This window comes from Limanda limanda, chromosome 12 (genome assembly GCF_963576545.1).
Source record: "Limanda limanda chromosome 12, fLimLim1.1, whole genome shotgun sequence".
Classification (NCBI taxonomy): Eukaryota; Metazoa; Chordata; class Actinopteri; order Pleuronectiformes; family Pleuronectidae; genus Limanda; species Limanda limanda.
Genome location: NC_083647.1, coordinates 2,335,874 through 2,358,981, shown reverse-complemented (window position 1 = coordinate 2,358,981; position 23,108 = coordinate 2,335,874). Strand labels below are relative to the sequence as shown.

At 42.5% G+C, this 23,108-nt stretch overlaps 1 protein-coding gene across 1 annotated transcript; it reads right to left on the bottom strand.

Annotated features, from left to right (window-relative positions):
- Nucleotides 1–675: 675 nt before the first annotated feature.
- Nucleotides 676–14,716, bottom strand: LOC133015669 (E3 ubiquitin-protein ligase TRIM35). The gene is made up of 6 exons (XM_061082920.1): nt 14,177–14,716; nt 7,268–7,363; nt 6,118–6,348; nt 5,359–5,381; nt 4,168–4,286; nt 676–1,244 (listed from the first exon to the last, which is right to left on the bottom strand). Exons 1-6 carry the CDS (start codon nt 14,714–14,716, stop codon nt 676–678), a joined length of 1,578 nt encoding a protein of 525 aa, XP_060938903.1.
- Nucleotides 14,717–23,108: the final 8,392 nt, after the last annotated feature.

Genomic DNA, 23,108 nt, shown 5'->3' with positions numbered 1-23,108 from the left:
TTGAGGATGGAGAAACTACAGCCCCCAAGAATATTTGATTTGACCCTTAGGACAAAGTTGATTAGTGCTTGACCTGACTGCATATTATCACTTTAAAGTCTCATGGTCACTGTGAAGAGAAGAAATGTATGCAGACGCTGAATTAAACTTAACGACAATGCAGAGTTGACCCGCCACCACATCTTTTAATAAGTTATTTCCAGGTTGTAATAAATGTACAGTTATAGTAATGAAGGAACATGTCAACAACTGCAACAGTGAAGCTCACTGTCATGTTTAAAAGTTCTTGGACATCAATGGAACTTTATGGGACAGAGGAATTATATATAGTAGGCTGTGATACATACACAATAGCACTGAAAACTTTAGTTCACACCTACCCACTGTGGGCCACACCCCGGTCTCACTCCAATTTATGCTAGGTGAGTCCAAGGTGGGGCCCACAGTGGGTAGGTGTGAACTAAAGTTTTCAGTGCTGCGCATGTGCGCGAGGGATAAACCCACTAGCGATAACCTTAAAGGGTGAAGCCTATACTCCTAGAATCTAGAGTTACAGTACGTTACTAATGTTTTGGTCTTGAAGCAGCAATTGTTAAAAAGGCAAACTGCTGAGGAAGTCCGGACTCATTTCTCTGAAGATCCTCCACAGGACATTTCTGAAAAGGGCTTTTGACACTATTCTAAGGTAACATTCATCCTCCCTGCTGTGATTTTCAGTGGATTGTTAGAACATGTAGTGGAAAAGTAGGGTTTCAGATTTCCACTCCACTGCTTTTTAAAACGATAGATCAGGGTGTTGTCGTTGGCATCAGAGAAAGTGAGAGACCCTCTCTCCCAGTCAAGCTGAACCCTGATTCTGCGTGGCCTTCTTCTCAGCTTGAGTGGGGTGCTGGGGCCGGGGGAGGCCAAGTACTCCCCAGAGGAGAGGGACACAGTCCACAGGCCGCGACCTGGGTCTGGGTCTGAGTCGAAGATAGGACTGGGGTTTAGATCAGAGTTGGACCAGACTTTTCTTTGGACTGTGTCTCTGGCCAAGCCCAGTGCCCAGTGGCTGTTATCTCCCACCTCCACCTCCCAGTTGTGCCTCCCTGAGCTGAAGACTTCTGAGCCCAGGATGCTCTTTGGGCCCACAAATCTCTCTGGATTGTCTGGAAGAGGCTGCTCCTCACACACAAACACACTGGAAAGGTCAGGAGATACACTTAAACACACCGAGCCTGTGTTAGGGTCCATGGTCACTGGAACTGAGGAACAGAATGTTTCAGTGAAATACAAAGAAAAATGCACATATCAACACTAAAAGTCAACACTCTGCATACACTCAATGTACAGAAACACTCACTATTTTTTCACTGTAAGTATAGGCATAGTGCAGCAAAACTCCAATTGACATGTATAAAATCACAAGCCATTCAGCAATTGTGTGAGTTAGGGCTCTCCACACACAATCAGCTGAATGATATATGAAGCATCGCGTTAGTTCATGCAGGACATGGAGTTATGTGCTCAGCTGTCAGTGACTGATTATGGGTGCTCGTCATTTAAATATGACCTCCTCCTCAATGATCCCTACCCAGCTACACTGTCACTCATGCTCTGCTGCCGAAAACTTGCTTCCACCACCCTAGCCTCCACCTTTTAGCACGGAGTCCAAAAAACATGGTTGTGGTAAAGGTATTTGTCTTGAACAAATGTATCTTGCCTGTTACCCCAGCTGGGGGGCTTCGCATGTGTTCCCTGCTTCATTTGATCATGCAGCTTGGCTAATCCAATGAACATCCAAATTACGCCAGAGCCAAGCAAAACTGTTTTCCCATTTGTGATAGATAAATAGTTAAATCATGAATAAGTGTTCCCCACTGAAATGTATTTTGCTGCAACATGGGGCTGCGATGCACTGGCTGCCTGTCCAGGATGTATCTCGCCTCTCACCCCATGTCTGCTGGGATTGACTCCAATCCCCCTATGACCCTTAAAGAATCATCAGTATAGATAATTGATGGGGTGCCAAATTGGGTGTAGAGACCAGCGCAGAGCATGGAAGGACTGGGACTAAAAAACAGACCTGAACTTTGACCTGGCCCCGCACTCAACAATCTGTGTTGGGGCACGAAGCAGTGTCACGTTGCCTCAATCTTAACTCAGGATATTCGGCAGGTTATCAAAATATCACTGATGTTGCTTGGTTGTGTTTGCAGTAGCTTATCATCTGTTCCATGCATTTTTTAATATTACTTTAATTATTACTTATTCCAAAGGTTGAATAATACAATAACACTTGGTTCAAATTATCTATCTGGATGCATCGTTACAAATACACTTAACATGTTTTATAAAATTGGGACCTAACTTAGCGTGAAATTAAAGTAACCCCAGTTTGTGTTTCTCTTATGCAATTAGTTGTTTTTTTTGCATACATGAGCAACACATACAAGGACTAGGTTAAAAGGGAGCAACCGGATGTTGTGTTGACTGTGATCCATACAGTATTTACCACTTGCCTGTACTTTCCTGTGGATTTCCACCAGCTCAGGTCTCATACCATCACATAGGTCCCTCACCATCGAGAGGTGAGCATAGCAGGAATTGGCTGCACATTAATTTCTCCACTCAAATGGTGCTGCTGGACTTTATGTATACTACTGGAACTGCTGTTAATTCACGACATTTCATTGCATCACTCTCAAGGGATTATAGCCTTCTCTTGCTTACATTTAAAGCCCCACCCTTTTCTTCATTATCTCTTTGATTTTTGTCCATATTTTTCACTCTGGCACTGTCTCATAATTGTAACCATGGTAACTGATGTAAATTGTTTCCAGCCGAAGCTAACACTGCTCACACAATGGCCACTAATGCTCTATATTTCTGTTCTTACTACTTCTTGGGTGTTGACTTGGCATGCAATAACCAAATGTTTGCATTAAACCCTCTGTTGCATATGTGCAAATATCTGAAATAATGATGATAAAATCTTTTTTTTTTAAATAACGCGATGCATACGTGGCGGCCACAATCAGGCCCAGACCACTGACCATTTTGTGATTCTCCAGAATGTGCCGATGGCCAGTCAACCCCCTGGTGCAGAGCCAAATGCAGCATAGGTTAATGCAAGTATACCAGTAAGAAAACCAACACCAAATAATTATCCTAGCAACCATAGCTTTTGACAAATGCATTAAAGCTTCAACACTAAATAAAAGCATTGGCAAATATTCCCCTTGTCAGAAAAGAGCACAGCCCAACAATCAAGAATGAGGCTGAAGGAAACACAAGTGCCAATAATACACATTACACTTTGATTCACCGTTTACACCACAGGGGTTGTGGTAATTAGGGTTTCAGTGAACTGTCCTTCTAATGTGTTTGTCGTCCACATACAAGGGGGCATCACAGAATGGAGATAGATCTAAGTGGTGTACCAGTGGTGTGTCAGCAGATTCAGCATCATCTCTCCCTCCATAGGAAAACATGAGATACAGGTAGTTCTACTGCTGATCATGTTTAGGATAATAAAAAGCAACAGAAACCAGTGACAGTGTAATTGCACAGTGTGTTGACAAGCATATTTATAAGATAACATTCTTCAACACATCAGGATGCCACTGCCCAGTTTCCAAATGGAAACCCTCTTGGAAGCAGCAGATTTTCTTCCATGACAGTCACATTATGGCAACTGTTAAAACGATGCTATATGCACCTTACATGATATGGTTAATGTTGTTGCATCAAACCTTTTTTTGGAACTTCAAATTATCTTACAGGAGGGTAATCCCCTCATTCAAAACAGTGAACAGGTGAAATGCACTGAAACACTGTTGTTGCCATGCAACACTAGGTTCACAGAAACATGCAATATTATTAGCATTAGCCAGCCAACCAAGAAGGCTCTACAAACATTAGCTGGTCAAGGGGCAGACACTAAAAAGAGAGCAGAGATAAAGACAAAAAGTGGGTTTTCCTCAGATGAGCGACAATCTGTCGAGATTGTTAAGGACAATAATTGACATTCATCCCAGAGATATTTTGATTGAGTTGCCCAATGGTTAACTTGTTAATGAAGCAACAACAAATCCAGTGCATTGCAGTCTACACATATGAAAAGACAAAAAAGAACTATCCAATGACTTGCTCTTCTGTATGTACACAGAGTAAAGCAGTGCTCACAGTACTGGATGATCTTAAGCATCTTGTCCCAGACACGGTGCTGCACACAGCCCTGGTGCTTTGCCACATCAAGCAGAGCTTCTGATTCTTCGTCCGGCTCCTCTACACTGCACCGAGCCCTGGGACAAACAGTGCAGTTGAGCCACCATACCACAACATCTGCATGGTCTGCATCGTGTGTGTGTGTGTGTGTAACAGGTGCAGGTCTGCATGGCTTTTGTTAAGTAAGTGGCGGAGAAGGATGCCACAGTGCAGACATTTTCTACTCGTTAACAGAGGTGTTTCGATATCCCAATATTGATGAGAAATGTAACATTTAAAAAAGGCATTATTGATATGTTAATCATTTTATTAAGATTATTTGGGCTACAATATTTTATTAGTGAAAATTGAGTTAATCGCTGCACTTTGCAGAGCTCTGCTTTTAAATGAGGTTTAACCCATTTGAAGAAAGATCTATTAGAAACACTTAGAAGTGTAACAATAATGAGGTTCTTTAGGAAACTGCAGGTCAGAAGATGTTGTTTAATGTGGCCCAGGACAAGTTGACACTGCTAAGAGAATGTGACCAACTGCATCTAATATCACCTCCAAATGGAGTCTGACTGATCGTATGTATCTTAAATGTGCTCACAGAACTACTTAGATCTGGTGATAAGTGGACAGTTCTAGGAGTAGGATAGAAAGTGAGAGAAAGAGGGCCTTATGATCGGATCACCCAAGATACTTTTTACCAGGTCTAAGGTCAGTGGGCCGGTGGACTGTAAAAAAAATACATGTAAAGTTTAACTGTTCTTAGAAGGCAGAAAGACCCCAACACACCACCTGTCCTCTCAGTGTACCTGCCTCCAGAAGCTGCCACCTTCATCAAAGCTTGCAGATTGTCTCATTAAATCAATATTATGGAGTTTTTATTTGATGCACGTGTTCACTATCAATGATCCATAAAAATGAACCACATGGGTTTAATGTCTTTAAGAATAAATGAAATAGATGGTGGGGGCTTCGGGACAAGTGTGTTGTTTATGTGTGCCTCAACACTGTGTAACACAGGCTGGTTAAAGGTTGATGGTTAAATAACAATCAACAATAAATATGAAACGTGATAAATATGTTTATGTTCAATAAAAGTAATTTAGTCTAGTTTAATTATTTGAGAAAACTCCCTTTTTATTAGCATGAGGGGCTTACCTTTCAGAGCTCTTCTTATAATTCTGTGGGGACAAAAATTATTAGGTTTCAGAGTTTTTTGTCATTTCATCACATGCTTGACATTAAAATAAAATAACTCCAGAGAACCCTAGTTCTGTGGATTGAAGCACCTTGTTGACGAGAGAGGTCAGGGGATAATGGTCAGATTGGTTGGCGCTGACAGAAATACTAGAGTTACTTAGATAACCACTGATAACTGTGGTTACCATCAAAGAATCCGAGTGAACAGCACCTCATACATAAGGTGGATGGTCAGGTTTCACTCTTGTCAGCCAAGAACAGAAATAGCACGGGTCAAAACTACCTTATACCAGGATGCTGCTGCTGGTAGTTTAATGCTGTATGGAAGGTTTTCTTGACTCCCCTTTCATACCAATCAATCATGGTTTGATTGAGCCAGTCTGAGAATTGCCGCGGACCATGTTTGTCCCTTTATGTCCACAGTTGACAATAAACTAATGAATACATCCAGCAGGCTAAAATTCCATATTATGAACCGAAAGTCATCTCAAACCGGTTCAGTACAGTCCAGGACAGTATTTTCAATGAACTTCAGTGTCCTCCCTGTCATCAGTTGTGAATCCAGTCGAAACTCTTGTGTAATTCGTGCCTCAAAGAAAGAGTCTGTATTGAAAGCAAACCAAGACCATACAGTGTTTAATAATGTAGTGTGTGAGTGTTTAAATGCAAATAATATCTGTGAGGATAGACAACCAGAGTACTTGGTGTAGAAATTACCTTAAGAAAGAGGATGTTGTCCAAGCCCATGGCGTCTTCTGTCTCTCTCATACTTTCGGTCAACACTTGTATGTCATCGTTGATCCTGTCAATCTTTTCTTTCATCCTATGACTCTTTTCCTCTTCTTCGTGGTTCAGCTGTGACATCAGAGTAGCCTCTTCATCATGGAGGTACTGGTGCATCTTATCAAACTCATCCCTCAAAATCTGGGCTGTTTGTACTGATTGACTCTGGCAATGGGGTAATAAGACATCATGTTAGAAGATTTTTTGAAACACTTCATATTCAAATAAATTTCTAACCAGTCGAGGCAGATGGTTCTTGTCTGGTTTTAGAGGTTTCTCCCAGTTAATGGAGTTTTTTCTTTCCACAGACACCAAATAGCTGCTCATTGTAGGAACTGTTGGGTTTCTGAATCACTTTTAAGGTCTTGTATGTAAAGTGCCTTGAGATAATGTATATTATGATTTTGCGCTATACAAATAAAATTGAAAGTCCGAACTAGGATATACATTGTTGTGACATTTGACGTTGGGCGTGCATCTGATGTTGGCATGTTGTGAATTCAGCTATTGTATTCACTAAACTTTTTGAATAAAGTGCATAGAAAAGAGTATTCTTTCCATTTGAGTGGAGAAAATGTATGAGCCAGTTTATTTCATTCATTTCTTTGCCATTCTATAATGATTATGGTATTACTCCCAGCCAAAGGAACAACTTTGTCATTGAAACATTATATCATTGGAGGTAAGGACCACAAGCAATCCTGTGATTTAAATGCTATCGCTATTGGTCCGAATTATCCATGTTAATAATAATAATAATGTTATCACACTACAAACCAACCTAACCACCTTCACACTTATTATTTTGAACCAGACTAAACTGAAAAGTCAGAAGGTCTGGACCAGTCAAGTTAGGTGTAAGAGCCCACGAGTTTTCCCTCAATTAAATCCTTATTACTGCTTATTGTTTGTAAATGAGGAAGTTGTTTAACATGTGTTTCAATCTCCATATGCTTTTGCGCAATGTGGGCCTTATGAGGTATTAATACAACAAAAATATTTGACTTCCCTTAATAAATTCTTCTTCTTTCAAAACAGCTGTAATTTCATTTTAAGGATTTTTCATGCATCTTTTATGCAGTACCTCGATATGAGTGGCAGTATCCTTCCAGGTTTGTCTGATGGATGTTAAACTGTCCAGCTGCACCTGGAGGCTTCTGATAGCAGATCGCAACTCTCTCTACAGACAGAATATCAAACATTAATCCACAGAACTGGTCAGTTCCATAATTGAAGAAGCCCCTTGGATGAGAGGGGACACGTCTTCAAGAAACACAAGCAAGTCCAGTTGCCTTTGTACAACTTCTGAAGATACCATGACCTGGATATCTGAGAACTTTAACAGACACATTACATAGAGTATGGATAAAATGTATTTAACATAAACCACTGCTATAATTAAATAAAATAAAACAGTCTCTAATTAACCTAATCTGAATGTCTTTGGGCTGTGGGAGGAGGCTGGAGTATCCGGAGAAAACTCACACAGACACAGGTAGCACTATTACAACTGTTTACGAAGTGGACGTAAACACCTGCATAGCAAATTGCTCATCTTGAAACTAAACAATGGTGTTAAAATACAATAAAGGGCTCAACAAAACCTCTCCTCAAAATCATTTTCAGTTTTAATTTCCCAGATGTTAAAGAAATAAACTTCCATAAAGGTCCAGGAGGTCTGAGGGACAGATTAACAATACAAAAATCATCAAAATAGAAGGAGCAGAAGTTGAGGTCCATAAGCTCTAAAACACTAACTTGAATTTCTCACAATGCACATTTATAAAATATTTATGCTCTTCTATCCTCACTCTCAGGTAAACTTTCACTCCTGCAGTTTTTAAACCAACCTTCCTGCTATACATTTGTTGAAACCTGAGATGAGATGACCCTGATCAATATAGCTGTTTTCAGACATGCATTGACCTCCAGAGTTTCACACAAGGAGGTGTATGTGAGAATGCAAATGACCAAGTATGAGCCTCCAGTATTTAAGCCGACTTTCCCCGCCTGGCCCCATAGAATAAAGTCCACAGAAACACAGACCACAGGAAGAGATCCTCCGCAGGATTCAGTGCAAGCGAGTGTGGGGTTGATGGCATTTCTAAAGGCGGCAGACGGAAAACAAAAAAAAATACCGGCGCCATACCAGGGCCGGGTCTAGGCAGGGGCAAAAGGGGGCCTGGCCCCCTCAAATAAATGTTGTGCCCCCTCAAACTAAGTCCCCCAAAATATATTAAATTTCATATATTTTTTATTATCTCATGCTTCTCTCCTCCGCTCCACTTCTTAATGTCTTAATGTCTTGCTTGCCCCCTCAAATATAAAATATATCAAGTTGTTTCTCATGTCATGTTTCTCACCTCCGCTCCATCTCCCCTTTTCGCTCTGCTCAGTGTATCGGCCTGCTGCCGGTTCACTGTGAGGGATAGCTGTCTGCCCAACTTCCAATCACCCTTTAGTATGCAAATGAGCTAGTGTCAGGTTTCTAATAGCAGCTTGCAGCAGTAAACTGCGAAGCAAAGGAGCTCTGTTAAATTCGGTCATAGTGTTTTGTGTAGTGACATACTTAATTGCTAATAACATAATAAAAACAAGAGTTAATATTTTTCTTGAAAATCTTTATTTGCTCAGTCAACAACAACAACCAAAACCACATAACCAAATTCTTGTAGTCGCTAAGCTGTAGCCTATTCTCCTAGATCAGGGTGTGTGGGCCCACAGTCCCTGTCATGTGTCACAGCACGGGGAGAGAGCACTGTCCGCTCCCTGCCACAGACTGAGCACAAATGATCTGTGCGTGCAGACCCCTAAAGAAAGCCCCGCCCCCACCCAACTTCTGCAATCTGGCTGCTATTTTACAATCCCATCTTCACTTTTCCACTCCTGTAAAACTTTCAGCAGACTTGTCCCAACCTTGTGTATCTCATTCTCCTCAGGGACTCAGCCTTGTAAACAAGTGACATACAACACTAGTGTAGAGATTGCTTGCATTCCATTCTGCTGATCATTCTGAGGTTACATATACAATGCATCCGTTTTTCAGAGCTTTTAAAAAACATACTCCTCCTGCCCCTACCAATGGAGATCATGGTGGCAATGCTCTAGCTAGCACCTCAGCAGCTAGCGCTGCACCTACCCCTGCCAGTGTTGTAGCTAGCAGCGCATCAGCTAACGTTAGTAGTGGTTCTACTGCCTGCATCACTCCAGCAGTAGCTAGCATAACACCAGCAAGCACTACTTCTACTCTACCTCCTCCTTTCCCAGCTGTTCTTACAGTTAACCCCAAACTTCCCATTTTACCCAGTGACTTAACCACCATTGCACCATCTCAGCTATTATTAAGTAGCTACCCAAAACGTGCATTTAGCAAAAAACTGAGGTCGTTCAATCCTGCCTGGTACCGCACACGACCATGGCTTGAATACTCTGCTGAACGGGATGCATGTTTCTGCTTTCCCTGTCGCAAATACAGTACTGTGAATGAGAGGGATGTTGTGTTCACTCTGACTGGTTTCAACAACTGGAAAGTTGCACTGGAAAGTGACAAAGGGCTGCAGAGGCATGTGTCCTCCCACAACCATGTGCATGCTTCTACTCTCTGGGCTGAGCACCAGAAGAGAGAGGCTACTGGGGGAAATGTTGACACATTATTGGTTGGCAAGACACAGGTAGAGAAAAAACGGTACTATGTTAAGAGTGTGGGCAACGCTGTGAAGTTCCTCTGTGTCAATGAGTTGAGTCTACGTGGAACAACGGAACACAGGCGTGATGCTGCTGGTCATGATGATGATGATATTGCTTCTGGGCTTTTTCTTAAGTTAATGGAATATACCCTTGAGAAAGATGAAAAACTAGCCAGCATCGCCAAGGGTATCCCAAGGAATGCATCATATACATCAAATCACATACAAAATGAAATTATTGACACACTGGCAAACATGGTGCTCGGAGAGATAAAAAAAAAATATGAAAATGCTGATGCTGTGGGTTTTTGCCTCAAGAGTGATGGGAGCAGGGACAGGTGTAATGTCGAAAACCTGTCAGTTATGATTAGGTTTGTCAGTGCTTCCCTACCCGAGGAGCATCTCATTGGGTTGCTTGACCTCGACCAACTAGATGCACAGTACATAATCTCTGAGATCCTGAAGTGCCTCTCTGATGCTGGTTACAGTGCTGACAACATTCTGAGCCAGTGTTATGATGGAGCTTCAGTGATGAGTGGGGTGAGAGGAGGTGTTCAAGCTCTGCTCCAACAGAAGCTGGGAAAGTATATACCCTACATTCACTGCTACAACCACCAACTGCACCTGGTAGTTGTGCATGCCATGCAGAGCGAACAATGTACTAAAAGATTTTTTGATCTGTCTTCTTCCTTGTACAACTTTTTTCAGCACCACTACATCACTAGAAAATATGATGCTCCTAATCTTAGGAGGCTAATTCAAATCCGATGGACTAGCCACTATGAGGTGACACGTTGCATTACTGAGAATGAAGATAAAATAATCACTGTTCTGTCTGAGGTGGCAACGGATGATGATGCTGCAGTGGATCTGTGCACTGAAGCATCAGGCCTGCTCTGCCAGATTAAGAGGCAGCACTTCTTTAAAATTGGCAAGTTTCTGGTGCAAGTGCTTGGTCTACTGAAACCAGCAAATGCCATACTACAGTCTCAGTCTGTGGATATGTGCAGAGCCTCAAACGAGGTTGGTACAGCACTGGATTCTTTGAGGGCCATGAGGGATCACAGCGATGAGTGGGGAGAGGGAGATCACACAGCAGCTGGGGATGACATTCCAGCAAAGAGAAGGAGAACAATGAATAGGCACCTCAGTGACAGTGTTGTAATTACAACAGTGGGCCACACAGACACAGATGACAGTGTTCCCCCCCCATAAGACACTTAAAAGACCGGGCAATTACCGAGTTGGAGACAAGATTCTGCCAGAAGAATTTGGAGCTGATGAAGGCCACGTCCAGCCTTGTGCCTACATCTGGCACATTCCTCCATGGAGCTCTGTTGCATCCTTTGGTTGAGCTGGCTGGCACTGATGCAGGATGTCTGAATAATGAAATCCTGGTGGCAAAGCCCATGTTGCTTAAGGAATGCCCCAATGAACCAGATCTGTCTACAGTGTGCAAAACCCTACAGCACTACAAGGCAGCATTTCCCTTGTTGTACAAGTTATACATTACAGCACTGGTCATTGGGGTTTCTTCAGCTGCATGTGAGAGCTCTTTCTCCACACTGTGTCTTAACCCCCTTTCGCAGAACTATGCTGCATCACAGAAAGAGGAACCTGGTTATCTTGGCCCATGAAAAGTCAATTACATACAAGCTGGACATGGACGAATTTGTGAGGGAGTTTGCCAAGGGAAACAGGAGGCTGACGTTGACCTAGAGACCTAGGAGAACTTAACTAAAATTAGTGGCCAGCAAAAATGCTGTAGTTAGCCAACATTGTTTGTTTTTTCTAGGCTAATAGCCTTTGTTTTATTTCTTTAATTTTTATTTAAAAAACTAAACAAAAACATCCTCCTAAGGGTATTATAAAAATAAAAAAATACAAAAAAATACAAAAAAAATACAAAAACATCCTCCTGAGGGATTGCCACCTTATCGTGGTCAGGAGGTTTGAGTGCCTCAGTGACCCTAAGAGCTATACCAACAGAAGCTAGTCTTCATAGGGACACCCAAGTTGGGCAGGTCTTAGGGTAGAGGCCTGACAAAGTGCAGTCAGTTTAGGTTGAGGGTAGGACATACAACTAACAACCCAAGTTCATATATGGTTAGTCTAACAACAATAACTACAATGAAATAAGTGTGCCAAGCATTTGAGACCACAGTACTTTACAAGGCACTTGTTCAGTGTACCCGCATCCTAGTGAGTGAATTTGTCAATTAGACATGGTAAAAGGTGCTGGAGCACAATGCCCCCTCAAGATTTGTGGCTGCCCCCTCATACATGCCTGTCTAGACCCGGCCCTGCGCCATACACAGACGAAGATGTGAAGTGAGTTTTTGTTGATGAGAGCCAATGCTGTCAATGTGATGTAAACAAAAAACATGTGATCTCTGCAGCAGAATTAATATGTTACGCCCTGCCTCTGCCAGCTGCACCAAGTTCACCTGAATCATGTGGAGGATTTATTGTTGTTGTGAATGAGTCTGAGCAGAGAATCTCCCGGTGAGTTGTACATGTTGTTTATGTGTGGAAGGAAAGCTTCTCCAGAGGTCGTGTCTTAAAACGGCTTATGACATATTATCATTGATATTTCATCTCAACAAAGCTTCCATAGTTGGTATCAGGGGCGGCTCCTGGCATAGGCGAAGTAGGCGGTTGCCTAGGGCGCAAAATGCCGAGAGGGCGGCACAAGGGACTGATTTATCATGACGTGACACATGCAATATAAACCAAAACATTCACATCACAACATCATCTTCTAAACCCGGGGACGCACCGGAGATAGAAGCGCAGCGAGGCGCCACGAAAGCTGTCCGCTTCCTTTCCGCGGCCATGTTAAATAATTGGGCTGTTCGCACCGGCAGCGTTGTGCCGGAAAGCTGCGGGCAGCGCCGCGGCCGGCTCGCGATCTGCAGCGATGGTTCCGGGGTCTGTTCTATTTTTTTCGCTCGCTGCGAGCAAATCGGGCCGGAAAACACACTGAAAATTGATATATTTCAAACGATCTATCATGTCACTACAGATATGATGTCGGAAATGGCAACACAGTTGTAAGTGCTGTTGTGGCGATCTCAGGGTATTCTGCCGTGACTTTAATCCAGGACACCGGCAGAGTTGTTTTCTCAAACATACTTTAAGGGCCGCCGTCATTTGCGATCTCGGGCAGCTGATCTTTTTCTTAAACAGACCTGCTGGATTCACCTGGTTTGATGACAAATGGGTCCGACAAATACCGTGCTGGTTTGTGGTCAGCGAAAAAGTGACGCGACCGAGACGAGCGTCTTGACATGCATAAAGCATGAGTCATAACGCAGAGGATCCGGTAATTTTTCAAAATAAAACGGTTTTATTTTGAAAAACTACCGGATACTAGATAAAACAGAAAACATGTAAAATGTTTATTCTTTCTGTGCGGCCCGGTACCAAATGACCCACAAATGGGCCTGTTGCCCTGTTGATTACAATAAATAGGTCTAAAAAATATATGTATTGTGTTTGACTGTTCAGTACTGTTCATATTCATTACATTTAAAAAGCAGACATAAAGGTAACTTAAAAGTTACTTTCCCTAGTAACTAATTACTTTTGATATACAGTAACTGGTGGGGTAAATCAATTACTTTTAAAAGAAGTGACTAGTAACTGTAACTAATTACTAATTTTCAGTAACTTGCCAAACACTGCTTAATCCACACATTTGTCAGTTGTGTCTAAACAGACAGAAACACACAAGCACATACTCTCTTGTGTGTGTGTGTGGGGAGGCGTGTTAGACTGTGGTAAGAGTTGAAGATGAGTCAAAAAAGGATTAAATTATCAGGTGCACGATTCAGAAAGCGCAGCAAAGTAGGGTAGGAGAAGAAAGAACAATATAGAGGTAGAATCACCCCAATTCATCATTAATGTTTATTTTTGTCGACATGACATGATATGCTGTCAGTACAGCTGATTTCAGACTTTTTATATTTTTATTATATATTTTTATTATTTTTTATAGCTTACAATTTTGTCTGCCTGTGTGTGCATCTGTATACAGTCCAAAAGTTCTTGGGGATGCATGACAATTTGCGTGTGTATGTTGGGGGGGGCGCCATTCTGAAACCCCGCCTAGGGCGCCAACATTGCCAGGGCCGGCCCTGGTTGGTATCATATAACTGTTTTCACATTCTGACCAGCACTTCTTAGTAAACTGATCTTAATGTGTGAAATAGGTGCAGGATCCCTTCCATACTTGTTGTTGTAATAAGACCCAACTATTCAGGTCAGTGAAGTTTGTGTGCTGTCTCTGTGCTCTTTTGTCTGACCTTACAGTTGTGAACAGCCTCCTCAATAGAGCAGCACTCGTGCTCGTCATGCCCCTCTGTCTGACACTGCTGGCAGAGCAGCTTCTCCTCTTGCAGACAAAACACAGTGAGCGCTTCTCTGTGCTGACCACACAGCTCTTCCTTCTCTATCACGTTATATCCATCCTCTGATCTCTTGACACTCTCTTCTGCAGCTCCAGGCACGACTCCGTGTCTCCTAGGCAGATCATGAAACAGGGCTTCCAGCAAAGTGTGGAGGACCGAGTCCATCAGCTGTGATCTGTAGCAGATCGTGCAGCCAGCCAGGCCCAGCTCTCCCTGACTCAGCTCTATGCACGAGGGACACAGTTTGTGGCCACAGGGCAATGTCAGGACGCCCAGTGACTGGCAGCCTGGACACTCGTACTCTTCTTCAGGTTGGATTGGAAGCTGATCCTCAGATTCTCTGTCCCGAACATTGGTGGTGTCTTCATTTTGATTACCAGGAGTGTTTATATCTCTGTCTTGTACCAACCTCTCTCCTTCTTCTTGGTCAGCCATGACAGTGCTACAGACAGCTGTTTAATTTGAGCCCAATTCAAACTATTTAGCTGAACAAGATTTAGAAGTTGCCCCTGACTTTGCCTCCCAAAGTCTGAGCTTTGCAACAGGTTGCAAAATCATTTACTTTAAAGTCCTCCCCTCAGCTGCTATACGCCCCCTCCCTGCTGAGAGATAGGAGCCACATATTGACATGTTAAAAATAATTTGTTAAAAACAAGTTGCGTCTTTCAAAAAGACATGATCAACTCCAACATATATATATATATACACACATACACATAGATATTTCTATTTCAAACAATATTTGGTATTAAAAGGATATTATATTCTTAATTTTTTGTATGTTTTATTTTGTCGTCTTTTTCATTCTCTTGTCTGTCAGGTTTTGTTGAAGCAAAATGCAGTGCAAAAAGGTAGTGAAACAAAAGGTGTTCTTTAATGAAAGGCAAAGTTCTTACAGAGAAAAAACTAAATGAACTCAAAAAGGGTAACAGGAAAAACAAATTAAACACTAGGAGACACTAGGAATACAAATACAACCCTAAACACAGGAAATGACAATAAACAAAAGAGTCCAGAAACAGAAACAAAACAACTAAATACTAAATAGTCAGAGTCAAGAGGCATGGCATTGTCTACCTCCTTCTGAATTGTATGCTGCATTTCTTATCTTATCCTGAAATGAGAACATACAGAAGACGTACAAAAGTTGAAATATTTGAGAAAAAAATTGGCTGATGTGATTGGAAAATAATTTAACAAATTATCCCTTGTGTTGTTCTTGGGTCGAATTGACCCAGTGTGTGTGTGTGTGTGTGTTTCTGTGTGTATCATGTGATCATCCGCAAGCCCTGGCTGTTCAGGTAGAGGGTTAGGGTAACCCAAGGATTGTTATTATCCAATTCTCCTGGGTGTATTTGAGACAAATGGATTGTCATTCTCGATTGTTCTGGGGGGGCCAATTAGACCCCCAGGGAGGGCGCTTGGGTGCTGCAATGTGGGGTCAGTCAGACCCACACCTGATTCCAATTGTAATCTAGAGGGGTATAAAGAGAAGCCGGTGTCCCATTCACCGTGTGCCACCCTCCCTGACCATGCCACGATATCACCTCGGCGCGTTTGCACGATTGAAACAGCTATTCTCCGAGGATCCCTCCTCTGCGCCCGTAGAGGACGCAAAAGAGCCAGACCTAGAAGCGGACGGACAACCAGATGGATAAGCAGACCAGGAAGAAGACAGTGATGACTCTGAGGATGACGTGGAGGATAGCTTCGATAGCCTCGACGTTCTGCCTGTTTATTACGTCGACGGTAGAGAACATCATCCTGGAGAAGACGAACCGGGAGGGTCGTCGGAAATACGGTGACGAATGGAAAGGGATAGATGAGACAAACCTGCGCACCTATGTAGGGCTGCTGATCTTAGCGGGCGTGTACAGATCCCGGGGTGAGGCCGCCGCCAGCCTGTGGCACCCTGAGATCGGCCGGGCGATATTTCGTGCCACAATAGGGCTGCTCACGGTCAGGGGAAGAGAGGACTTCTCATCCAAGTTTGCATTCACGCCCACCGCCACTCTGGTGTCTTACATCCCAAAAAGAACAGGAACGTGTTGCTCCTGAACACACTGCACACCAAGGCCGACATCAGCGCCCGCCCGGACAGGAAACCGGTCATCGTCCTGGACTACAACCGCAGCAAAGGTGGCATGGACAACCTAGGCAAGGTGATCGGAACATATAGCTGAAGGAGGATGACCGCGCGCTGGCCCCTGGTTGTCTTTCACAACATTATGCAACGCAAAGTGAACACAGCTGGTAAGATCATTGGTGCCCCACTCCCTTCCTTGCAAGACAAATACACCACCCGCACACAGTCTGTTCAGCCTCCTACCCTCTGGAAGAAGGTATAGGGGCCTCTGTTGCCGCACCACCAGACTCAGAAATAGCTTCATACACCAAGCTGTCAGGAAGCTAAATTCTCTCCCCTCACTCCCCCCAGCCATATCCTCCAGTCTGACAGGGAGCTGATATCCCCCCCCAATACTATTGATTATCGACGTCTCTTCCTACAACACCTTTGTGATATGGAGAGAGACCAACCCAGACTGGATGCTGGGCAAGCGGAACAAGCGGAGGGTGTTCCTAGAGCAGCTGGGAAAGGCTCTCGTTTCTCCGTTCATCGAACGAAGGGAGCATTGCAATTAACTTGTTCATCTTCGCTTGCATAAACTTGCATTTGGTTGATACTGGGATTGTGAGTCAAGAGATGCAAAATATAAACAGAAAATTAAAACTTTGGCTCAACTTTGTGGCCACAACCTAGTAAATGTGATGTTCTGTCATTTTAGTTTGTTATTTCAGTCTCTATGGGTTTTCTGTTTCCTGTTTTATTTTGTAGTCTCGTGTTCCTTGTGTGTTGTTTATGTCTTCACTTCCTGTCGGTGATTATCTTCCTCAGTCCTCATTTGTTTCTCCTGTGCCTAATTGCCCTGCCTTCCCTCTGTGTATTTAAGCCTCTGTGTTCCCCTTTGTCCCTTGTCGGGTTGTACTCGTTTTTACACGTCGTCATTCTATGGTTAGTCTTGTCTGCTGTCTCGTCCAGCTTCCCCTGCTTATCTTTCCTTGTTCTCCGTGCCCCTTGTTCTCCTAGACCCAAAAAAATCTCACCGGCGCTGAGCCGGAGGATCCGAATGCCTGTCCGTCAAGACACGGGACGATCCTCGTCCCAAATGAAGGCCATTACTGGTGCTGACTGCAGCCCAATAACCATCAGACGGCATCTGCGAAGGAAGGGCTTCAAAAACAAGAAACGTCTTCAAAGGCCACGTCTCCTTCAACGCCACAAAATTGCCCGTTTAGACTTTGCAAGGGAGCACCAAACATGGGACATTCAAAAGGTGGAAGAAAGTTGTATTCTCTGACGAGAAAAAATTTAACCTTGATGGTCCTGATGGCTTCCAACATTACTGGCATGACAAGGAGATGCCACCTGAGATGTTTTCTACGCAGCACAGTGGAGGGGGCGCCATCATGATCTTGGGTGCTTTTTCCTTTAATGGAACAATGGAGCTCTAGGTTGTGCAGGGGCGTCAAACAGCAGCTGGCTATGTGGAGATGTTGCAGCGGGCATCCCTCATGACTGAGGGCCCTCGTCTGTTTGGTAACGACTGGGTTTTTCAGCAGGACAACGCTCCAATTCACAATGCCCGTCTGACCAAGACTTTTTTCCAGGAGAATAACATCACTCTTTTGGACCATCCTGCGTGTTCCCCTGATCTTAAACCAATTGAGAACATTTGGGGATCGATGGCAAGGGAAGTTTACAAAAATGGACTTCAGTTCCAGACAGTGGATGCCCTTCGTGAAGCCATCTTCACCACTTGGCGCAACATTCGCACTAGCCTTTTGGAAACACTTGCATCAAGCATGCCAAAACGAATTTTTGAAGTGATCAACAATAATGGTGGAGCTACTCATTACTGAGTCAGTTTTTGACACTTTAATTTCTGTTTTAGGTTTTTTTTGTTTTTTTTTGAGCTGTGGTCTTAAACTTTTGATCAGCTGATGAACAGCCTACTTCAGTTAAATTGTTGTTTTCAATAAATTGCCTGCTCACAACTTTTGGGCTCTTGTTCCCATTTCTTCTTTTTGCATTTTGAAACTCTACTTAGAACCTTCCTAAGAAGGTGCAAAGTACAGTGCAAAATGCAAATTCATGCAATTTTTTAACTGGTCTTAAGATTTTGATCAGGAGTGTATGAGGAAGTCTGGGCCAGCCCACAGGGACCGTAGGACCCAGAGCTTCTTCCCCTAAACTCATACACCCCAAAGTCTGCCTAAACGAGAAATAAAGCCCGAAAACTAGTATTGTACCAGACCTCCATCCTCAAACAGTAAGAAACCCAAAGAACCACATTCGGTAAAATTATCCTCATCATAAACATCATCAGGCTGTTGCTGCTGTCGCTTCTGCAAGAGTGAGTGAGCCTCTTTTGCACCCTCCCTTAAATTCTGGGCAGGGCCACAATCAGCTGATCCATCACACCTGTGAGAAGAGACAAGTGGAGCAGGGGGGAGGGAAAACACAAAAAGGTGGGAGTTTTGAATGTTGAGCTTTGAAGGTTATGAAAATAATCTTAAAATCAACCCAGAATTTTATTACCAACCAGTGAATGAGATGGTGTGATATAAGATATGGTTTGTGTTAAAATACGAGCAGCAGCATTTTGAACAACTTGCAAACGAGTTAGTAAGGTTGGACTAAGGCATGTATACAGTGCATTGCAATAGTTCAGACATGAAAAGTAAGGTATGTATTAGCTTTTCTAGGTCAGGGAGAGATATATCTGATTTAATTTAGGAAATATTTCGCAGATGGAAGTAGCAGGATTTAGTGATTTCATTAACGTGTGTTTTGAAATTCAGATTAGCATAGAATATGACACCTAGATTTTTAGCAGTTGTTTTAATATTGGTTGCCAGGGGACCGAGAAATTATAAGAGTTTGCCTACTAGTTGGTTGGGAGTGAGGGTTATTATTTCTGTTTTATTTGAATTAACTGAAGGCAGTTAAGTGACATCCATTCCTTATGGCAGTTAGGCATCCTTTTAGGGATCAATTGTGCTGCCAGCTGACGTTGTCTGGCTTAAAAGACAAGTAGATTTAAATATATATATATATACATATGTCGACACATTGCGTTAGTCTATTGATGAGAATGTTATATACGGAGCAATCACCAGCATCAGCAGACATCAATAAATCATTTGTAATTTCAAGGACAGTGGTTTCCGTACTGTGTCGTTTGTTACCAGACTGGAAATTGTCAAAAATATTATTCTTTACACGCAGCTAAAAGTTGGGTTAAAACCACCTTTTCAAGAATTTTGGATATGAAGTATTTTTTTAAACGGGCCTACAATTCTGTGGAAGTGATTGGTCAAGATTTGGCTTTCCCATAAAGGCTGAATGGTGGCTGTGGAGGTGAGGGGGCGGGGAGAGCACGCTCACCTGCACCACAGAGGATCAATCAGCGCAGGTGAGAGCTGTTAGCTGATTGATCCTCACACTTAAAAGGGCAGTGTCTTCGCTGCCTCAAGGCGCCTCAGAGACAGAATTAGTGCTCTTCAACATATTTATTACCACCACACATTAACACCACACACGTGATCAACAACATACACTTAAACCACACACAAAGTAACAAGCTTTGCAGCTTCGTTCGGCTCCTCTCAGGTTCCTTCTGAGTCTCTGAGGCAGCGAAGACGCTGCCCTTTTAAGTGTGAGGATCAATCAGCTAGTAGCTCTCACCTGCACTGATTGATCCTCTGTGGTGCAGGTGAGGGTGCTCTCCCCGCCCCCTCACCTCCCTATTGGCTTTCTTATAATAATTAGGAACTTGGCCAGAAGCAAGTGAGTAATTAATAATTTGGCGCAGGCTAGGGCCATTTGTGCTGATTACTTCTTTAAGGAGTGAGGTTGGTTGGATGTCGACAGGGCTTGAGCACGAGCGCATGAGTCAATGACATGAGGGAGAGAAAGTTGTTGAAAATTACTGAGAATAATGGCACTATTTGGGTTGACAGTGGTAGCTGTTAAAATGTGAGTTATAATGTCTAGAAAATATGTATCTGTTGTAATGGGGCAGCAAGTAAAGCTTTTTTTTTAAAACGTCCAATTGTCCAACTCTGACCCGTATTGATTAAAAAAACAATAGCATCTATCAAAAGCATAGCGGTCCCGGACCAAAACAATATTTGTGCTGTATGTAAATAAAGCTTTGACTCAACATCTACCTTGTTCATGTTTTTTTCCCTCTACAATAGGTTCAACATATAACATCAAGCATCACATGAATGAATGTATAGCAGTCATCAGCATTGTTTTTTTGAGAACAAGCTGATAATCCTTTCCTCATGTAAGCCATGGCTGATTCAAATATTTAATCGGGGCTAGAGCTTGGAAAGGAGGAACTGTATCTATAGGGGGCAGGCTTCAGGACAGATGTGTTTAAATGTCTCGAAATGAAAACCGCAGAGAGAATCAGCTAGAGTGTTGTTATGCCTGCACTGTAAGCCCGGATAAGTAGAGTTTGCTTAAAAAATTTGAGGAAATAGGTTGCCCTACAAAATTTAAGTAATGGAACAGGACAAATTTAAAACTCCATCAATGCGCATAGCATTGCTCATTTGTAGTGGTCTCTCTTGAACAATTTGGAAATAAAAAGATATAAAAATAACTAAAGACAAAAATAATTAATTTTCTCAATTATAAATAAAGATTTGTGCACATAAAAATAATTACCAACTTAAAGTGGCCTCTTTCGGGATCATAACAAAGATGTGTTCTCAAACTGAACTCATGAACTTGATTATAAACACTTCTTCACAAAAAATATTTCATTCACTTACTTTTAAATAAAAGATTTTCTCAAAATAAAAAATACATCATCTTAAAATATCTTCTTTAAGGATTGAAAAGAATACTGATCTTAAATTTACAAACTGTCAACACTGAAAATTACATTGTTGCATTGAACTGAGTGAGTGCTTTTAGTGAGAAACTTGTGCTTGTGCTTCACTGAGGATCTTTGTCAGTCTTGGTGGCAGAGAAGCAACTGCTGTGATCAAGCTCTTCTCCAGGCACAGTCTGTTTCTTTGCTTTGTTTTGATCACAGTCATTGCAGAGGAGGAGGCCTCACATACATATGTGGAGGCAAAGGGTAGTAGCTGCTCCAAAGCTTTCTGTCCCAGGTGAGGGTGCTCCTGCTTCACACACACCCAAAACTGTGTGAGTGTGGATGTGGCAAAAGCTCTGCTTTCTTCAGGAAGCCACCCAACTTGTCATACAGGTTTAAAATGCTGGTGTCCTTGCCCTGCAGAGACATATTCAGTTTGTTCAGTTTGCTGAATAAATCTGCCAGATAGCACAGCTTTGCAAGCCAGTCTGTGTCAATACAAATACTCATTCTCTCACTGAGCCCTTATAGCAATGCGACTCATGAGTGATGTCAATTTGGGAAACAGAGCTGCAAATTGCCTTTTGATGTTGGCCTGCTATCCCACAGTGTGAGGGGCCTCTTTGATATGCTTGACGCGTCAAATTTAACAGTATATTATTGATAAAAGGATCTTTCAGGCAGAAAGGAACATATCATATGTTTATAGTCATATCAAAAACATCTGTTGGCTAATTCCCGCTGGTAAGAACCGGTTGCCAGAAACCCCAGAGTGGTTATAAATTGTGTAGGCACCGGGATAGCACGGTTACGTCGGGTCGGTCTCTGTAATACTGGACCCAGTTGAAACCTTTCAGGTGTCTAAATTGGCTAATAAGCCAGTCTTCATCGTGGGCCAGGAGATCTGCATGGTCCCTGAACACTTGTTCTCTCCTAATTCACCTATTGGAAAAGTCCTCTAACAGAGCCAATGCGTCGATCATCCATCATTACACACTGTCACTGCAGTATATATAGGTTTACAAGAATCTGAATGATTGATCACACCTTGCCAAGTTTGTCAGTGTGCCCTGTGCACCCGATAGCAGTCTTTTCACTTCAGAGATTTTTTATTAAAAATATATGAAACTACAATCCTACTAAACCAGTGGTGTCAAACTCGATCCCAGAGAGGGCCAAAATTAAAAACTGGGAATACGTCAAAGGGCCAAACAGGTTCAACATTTATTAAACAGGATAAATAGGATATTGGATAAAGTGCAAAAAGAAAACATATGTAGGTAGGCTGCATTCTTCTTTTATGTACATGTGCCAGAGCCAGATGTTTGGCATATTTTCCTGGCTGCCAGTTCATTACTGTTTGGTGCTAGGCTCTGTGCTGTGGAAATGCTCAAGATGAAGTGAAGGTGTCCATCAGTGAGACAACTCCTGTGTGGGTTTTTGTTCATCTTAATCACAGAGAAAAGCTCCTCACCCAGGTAATCATTTTTGTGCCAGTTCACACTTAAAATGAACTAGTTCATGTTCATAGTTTTTTTTTTTTATTTTGAACTAAGTTCACAAATCCAAAAATGAACTAGTTCACATTCATTTGTTAAATTTTTTACTCAGACGACTTAGACATACTATCGATCATGTTTTTAGTTACGAATCGATGGTGTCGGATCATGTATGTGTAAGGTATTCTAACTAGTTGCTTTATTGTGGAAGGTTTGTGTGTGTTTCCTGTTATAAGCAGTGTGGCTGTTGGGACTTTTGCTGTGAAGGGTTTCTAACAGAAGTGGTTCTGTGCTGCGTTGGGAGGAGTTGATGAGTGGAGGAAATTAAACGGGAAAGTTGTCCTGAGTTAATACCACATCTTCCGTGTCTTTCTTCTACTGATACCTTGCAGCATTAGCGAAGTAAGCCATTTAGGATAGACATTTGATATT